The sequence below is a fragment of the Notothenia coriiceps genome, unplaced genomic scaffold (assembly GCF_000735185.1).
Source record: "Notothenia coriiceps isolate Sejong01 unplaced genomic scaffold, NC01 NC01_scaffold00016758, whole genome shotgun sequence".
In the NCBI taxonomy this organism is placed as follows: Eukaryota; Metazoa; Chordata; class Actinopteri; order Perciformes; family Nototheniidae; genus Notothenia; species Notothenia coriiceps.
The window spans coordinates 1-6,731 of NW_011349459.1; the positions used below are offsets into that span (position 1 = coordinate 1).

Sequence of the window (6,731 nt, forward strand, 5' to 3'; positions counted from 1 at the left end):
AATCCTGAGTCCAATAACCATCAAAGTCACTCCAATAGTGTTCCTTAATGACGCTTTCATCCTCCTTTAACAAAATACTTCACATTCATCCAGTTTAGGACAGTAGTTGTAGCATTTTGAGACTTTTAAACTTCAATTACCGCTGTTGCGCCGTGTGTGTGTGTGTGTGTGTGTGTGTGTGTGTGTGTGTGGGGGGAGTTATTTGGGGGGGCAACAAGAGTCATTTGGGGGGGCTCTTGGGAAAAAAGGTTGGGAACCCCTGCTCTAGAAGGCCCGGTAGTTCACTGGCTCGAGACAGAGGATCTAGATAAATGCGACGAAGCAATTCATGCTGTTTTATTGTTTTTAACGTTGAAATGACAAGTGCAACAGATGAAGATGAAGTTGTTGCGGAATTGTTATGAGTACCCTTTTCAAGACGACAATTCAGTGAAAAGATGGACATTATAATGCCGCGGAAGGTCTACAGTTGTGATTCGGTTCGCCACTGCAATAACGTTATGTAGTATAAATAAAAATTGAGTTTATTGTTCCATTTTGTTTGTCTTGTTGTTATTGTTTTGCTCTTTTTAAATTCAAATAACTTCAGCAGATATAATCCTGGTGATGATGTTAATATTTTGTCCAACCTAGTAAATAGTCAGTTGACAGAATGTCCCATTCCAGAGCGCTGATTGGGTCCTCTTCATCTGTCCCTTCCAATGACTCGGGACGCAACACGTGCTTTTGGCCTTTACTCCCTGAACAAGAGAGGGCAGATGGATCAAAGAGCAGCTGTGTGTTTACAGGAACATGCTTCTGGCTATGGAACCTAAGGAGAAGTGTAGAATTCAACTTTATAAGAGGAAATACGATCAATGGTCGAGACGCATGGCGCTTATGATGAGATCTTCTTACATGAGCAAAGCTATAGTATCTGGATGGGAATCGAAATGGCAATCTGTCTCCAAAGTATAACTTCACAGACCTTTATTTTTATAAACAGTATGCTAAGAAAGAATTTCTTAGGGAGGCTGAACGCCAGGAAGGGTACTCTGAAGAAGATGTGGTATTCATTGAATTGACTTCACTGAGAAACTTTGATAATAATCATATGCAGTGAAATGAAACACAATTTGTACTTCGAAATCATATACATTTGTTATAGTGAGCCCCAAACTAAATACCTCCAAGCAATGAATGTAAGACAAATGAATATCCCAAGTGGCACACAAATACTGTACATGTATGATCATTTGTGGTAACCACATTTAATTGAGTTGAGAAAAGCCACTTTCTTTCAAATACCTGGCTGAAAAACAGACAAACTTCCATCTGTGTGTCCAAACACCAGTTTGCCTTTCTTGGTTGGGTGCCATCTGAAGAGACAGATGTCTGACAGGAAGGAGTGGGCTTCTTTATGCACTGTGACCCCCGGGTCAGGCCCTCCATACACCCAGATGTACAGCGGACCACGTTGGGAGACAAAGGCCACTCCGTCAGCTAGGTTCCAGCACCAGCTGACTGAGGCAGGGACACCTGGGGAGCAGAGGAGACACTGTGAGACATCCCAGTACTCAACACACCGCCTGTCAACAACACCTGCTGCAGCTCATCATCCACCTTTAGTGTTGTCCAGTCGGGCAACAGCCTTTTGTTCAGCTACGTTCCATATAATGAGCAGGTTATCAGCTGAGGATGATGCAAACAAGTCTGGGTTGTCAGGACACCAGCTGATGGCTGTGATGGTCTTCTTGTGCTCAGACATGATGGACCTCAACTTATATTCATTGTACTGCTGGTCCAACTAAACCAAGGAGACAGAGAAAATGATAATGAAGTAAAATAAAGGAAAAAACATCTATGCTCATGGGTTAAACATCAATTCTGCTACTGCAATTTTATGAAACCGCTCTGCAGTAGTAAATGATTGTTGACAGAGATGAGAGTTAGCTTGAAGTGATGCATTGCAAGCTGTCAATAACATTAGCAGAGCAGAGACACAATGTAGGAGCCCTCCATGTTATTGTTTGCATGTCATTTTATTTTCATTACCGACTGTACTCTATCTTTCAGTATTCTTTTTGAAAACCTGGTGGGGGTGATTAGACACACAGGGGTGTGTGAGTGGGTAGGTGAGGAAAGGGAGGGAGAGAACACAGTATTTACTTAGTATCATGGAAACTTGTATGTGTCCCAATGTCCTTTTTTCTGGCAGACACAAACAGAAGACGCTACAAACGCTACAGAATCAGAGCTTCAAACTACAGATGGAACAACACAGGTAGAATTTCAAAACTGGTATTGTAACAATTTCAACAAACTAAACTACATCTGACAACTACAAAACGTCCTTTTGTGTGTGATCACTGCTACCACCTACCTGGGTGTTAATGGCAACCGGAAGAGAAAACCTTGGGACATGTACAAACCGCCAACAGTGTGTGAGAGCTGCTCACACAGCTAACTGCTAGCATAATGTGCCATTTTAAATGTAAGACATTCACCGCCCTCATGAAAACAAAGACAGACAAGTCGATCACCTGGTAGATGTATATAGCCAGAGTGGCGCAGTAGGCGAAGCGCTCTCCACTGGCAGCACACACATCTTTGTTCCAGGGCTGACAGCCTGCTGCCAGCAGACCTACCTGCTTCACCCGGGACATCTCACCTGGAGACACAAACACACATTTATGAAGGTTTATCATGAACCTTTTACGAGATGAAATCTTTGCATAGCTTTAATTCATATGTTCTGTGTATTTCCATCTTATGTTAAATGTAGACTAATAAGCATCGGTCTCAGTCGACAGTGGAGGAAATGATGATTTGATCCCTTGCCGATTTTGTAAGTTTACCCACTTACAAAGAAATGAACAGTCTATCATTTTAATGGTAGGTTTATTTTACTAATGAGAGACAGAATATCAAAAACAATATCCTGAAACATCAATTGGTTACCTGTGTAAAAGACACCAGTCCACAGAATCAATCAATCAGATTCCAACCTCTCCACCATGGGCAAGACTAAAGAGCTGTCAAAGGACCTCAGGGACCAGACTGTAGACCTGCACCAGGCTGGGATCGGCTACAAGACCATCAGAAAGCAGCTTGGGGAGAAGGAGACAACTGTTGGTGCCATTATTCAGAAATGGAAGAAACACAAAATGAGCATCAGTCGCCCTCGGGCTGGGGCTCCACACAAGATCTCACCCCGTGGGGTTTTGATGATCAGGAGAAAGGTGAGGGATCAGCCAAGAACTACATGGGAGGAACTTGTTAATGATCTCAAGGAAGCTGGGAGCACAGTCACCAAGAAAACTATTGGTAACACACTACAGTGCACCATAATTGCCGATAGCCTCCTTCCCTCAGCCAGGACACTGAAAAAGGGTCATGGAGGGGTCTTCCAGCAGGACAATGACCCTGAACATACGGCCAAGGCAACACAGGAGGGGCTAAAGAAGAAGCACATTGAGGTGAGGGAGGGGCCTAGCCAGTCTCCGGACCTTAATCCCATAGAAAATCTGTGGAGGGAGCTGAAGCTTCCAGGAGCCAAGCATCAGCCTCAAAACCTGCAGGATTTGAGAGGGTCTTCAGGGAGGAGTGGACCAGCATCCTTCCTGAGATGTGCACAGACCTGAAGACCAACTACAAGAAGTGTCTGACCTCTGTGTGTCCAACTAGGGTTTCTCTACCAAGCACTAACACATGTTCTGCAAGGGGATCAAATACTTATTTCCCACAGTTAAATGAAAATATATTTGTATCTTTCATATAAGGTCATCTGGATGTTTTTTTTGATATTCCTACTCTCTATTCAAATAAACCTACCATTACAATGACAGACTGTTCATTTCTTTGTAAGTGGACAAATTGCAAAAATCTGCAAGGGATGAAATAATTGTTTCCTTCACTGCAAATAACTAAATAAATAAATCAAAAACATCATCCCTAGATTCTCAGTCTCTGAATGACTGTAATGTAAATGTATGATTAGTCAGCAGAAATATTATCATCTGTGTTCTTGCATTCTATTGTTAGGTGTTGTTATGCAGCACCAACGTCGCTACTGAAATCAATACCTCTTTAAATCATATTTGTGATCAATAATTGAATGTCAGTGAACAGCTCTGTTGATACCAGAGTATGACTCACAACATGCAGCGGAGCTCAACAGCTAGTAAAGGATAAGATGATTAAAGAAAGAGAGGATTGAATTAATCTGTGCTGTGATTGGCTGAAACGGCTGCTTATCTACTGAGTAATTAGTGTCCCTGTGAGGAACTGACCAATGACTGAACAGTATATCTGAATGACTGTGCTCATAGTACGACTACACAAAGCAAGAATCTTAAAAAGACTCCTGTAGAAAAACATTGTTTAGTATTAGTAATCTTGTTTTATATTTAGGGCGAAGCCCCCCAAAAGGGTCTTTTGCTTGGATAACTGTTAAACCAATCCCTTTGTATCTACAGGCTGTTGCTGGGTAGCATCTTCACTAAAACGCTCCTAGAAATAATAAAAGATGATCTTCACACTCATAGAAATGTAAGAGCGTCGAATGTCAATAACATGGATAAAGAACTGTCATCGGCTTGTCGTATTTATACATTTTTAAATCTAATTTGTCCAACCTTTACAATAGCAATCATTTTGAGGCTTCATGAGAAAGGCAGGTCCCCTAGACAGGGGTGGGGGGTTTCCTAATAAGGGACATGTTCTTATTGACCCGTGACCCTGTAAGCTCTTCCTGTCAGGTGCCAATCTGCTAACCACGTGCAGTTGTCCCATTGTTGAGCACACAGCACATGTCTTGAAACACGGTGAGGACTCGACCTGTACTTCCTCTCAACAACAGATCAAATATGTTACAGTTTATGAACTGTCACCACCTTATTTTGGGCTTATTGCATGCAACTACAGATTGATTACATTGTTGTAAATGTTGTTTCTTTTCTTATGTACATTAAGCTATATCTTTGCAATCAATTGTGTCATGGTTTAAGGCATATCCTTTATTTCTTCGGTGTATTTAGTTTTGAATTTGAGTTTTTGTGTTTCTATCATGCAGAATGTTAAATGATATGTTTGTTTATTCAATGGATCAATCTTGTCTGCACCATAGGCTGCTGTTTTAAGAAAAGTGAACGCTTGTATACTGCAACTATTAGGAACGTTCACTTAATTGCAATAAAATGTGATACAGACATTTCTGGTTTATCTGGAAAATATTGACTTTGGTGATATCAACTTTTCTCTAGTGCCACCACAAGGTTACATCCGTGTATTTAAGTTAGATGGCTCAGAAGCTGGATTGTCATGAAATTACACACATTCATGTCCCCTTTCGAATAAATTCTTATCGCTTAAGTGTCCATTTATAATTTATCTAGCACCATGATCAGGCCAGATTTTCAATTTCAGCAACTCAGTGGTTTAAGACCAAAAACCTGCAGGACTTAAGACGTTCCCATCAGCCTCAGCTGTACTTCATTTTATTGCTAAAATGCTTATGTTATCAGGCAAATAAACGAGTTTATTTAGATTGTAAATATAGCTTTGTCCTCAGGAAGAAAGCCGGCACGATGTTAACCTTAGTAACTGCTGTGTCAGGTAAACAGACAGTAGTTTGCATTTGAAATCTGATGGGATCTTATCATTTTCTTAAATGGGTCTATTAACACTAAATGTGCTCCATGGAGACCATTTAAGACTTGCCATCTCTAAACGCTGCTCTCTGTAGGGTATAGGCTAGATCAGCTCACACTCTTCAAAACAGAATGAAACCATAACAGATGCCGCTCCAATAAAACATGTCGTCGTGAGACAATGTGCTGCCAGCTCTCAATGCTCTTTTAGCAGCATGTATTAGATTGTAGCTTATAAATACCCGGTTATAAGATAGGCTACCAAATCTATGTTTTTCCTTGCAAATTGCAGAAGCCGCGCTCCATTTTTGTAGGCGATCAATAGGCCCCAGCAGGGGATGTATCTATTCAGACCCAAACACCAATACTGACACCTATGCAGACCCGTTACAGGAGCTAACACACACTCCCTCGAACACTCACTATATTCCCCCTTCATTGCTGCAACCACTCGCCACAAACGCGGTTTTGCGGTTTGATGTAGTGTTTAAAGGCTAATGTCCCTCAGATAGAGGCATCAACAGATCCGCAGTGTTTGAGCCCCTCGAGTGTCGCAGGTCCGCGTTTAAAGTGCAGCGGGTTAGTGACGGACAGCCGCAGCGTGTCATGTCTGTGATGCTGTCCGTCGTTTATGTGTATATTCTAACTGCAGGTCGGTGGAGGCTGTCGGTGTTTCCTTACCGTCAGTTGTCGGTTGGCGCGTGCAGCACGGACAGCTCCAGGTGCTGAAATGCTGCTCACGGTGCTCTGCGGGGGGCGGAGCCTGATGGCGGCGGTGATTGGTCCCTGTGGATTATCATTCTGCTCAGCTATTGGCTTTCTTGGTGTGTGTGTGTGTGTGTGTGTGTGTGTGTGTGTGTGTGTGTGTGTGTGTGTGTGTGTGTGTGTGTGTGTGTGTGTGTGTGTGTGTGTGTGTGTGTGTGTGTGTGTGTGTGTCTGAGCGAGCGTGCGTGTGTGTGTGTGTGTGCGTGCATGTTTTTTGCGGGCTGTGTTAAAGTAGTTGCTCCAACATTCTCTAAGCTCATCCATTAATTAATATGATCATGTCAGCTCAGAAAAGAAAACATCATTCTCATTTCCCCTTGCACCGCCCCCCCCCCC

The 6,731-nt window shown here is 42.5% G+C and overlaps 1 protein-coding gene across 1 annotated transcript; it reads right to left on the reverse strand.

The window, feature by feature from the left end:
• Positions 1–381: 381 nt before the first annotated feature.
• LOC104949749 (WD repeat-containing protein 17-like) lies at positions 382–6,352 on the reverse strand. The gene is made up of 5 exons (XM_010776157.1): positions 6,312–6,352; positions 2,523–2,650; positions 1,603–1,786; positions 1,288–1,518; positions 382–740 (listed from the first exon to the last, which is right to left on the reverse strand). The coding sequence occupies exons 2-5, from the start codon at positions 2,643–2,645 to the stop codon at positions 613–615; spliced, it is 666 nt and encodes a 221-aa protein (XP_010774459.1). The 5' UTR covers positions 2,646–2,650; positions 6,312–6,352; the 3' UTR covers positions 382–612.
• Positions 6,353–6,731: the final 379 nt, after the last annotated feature.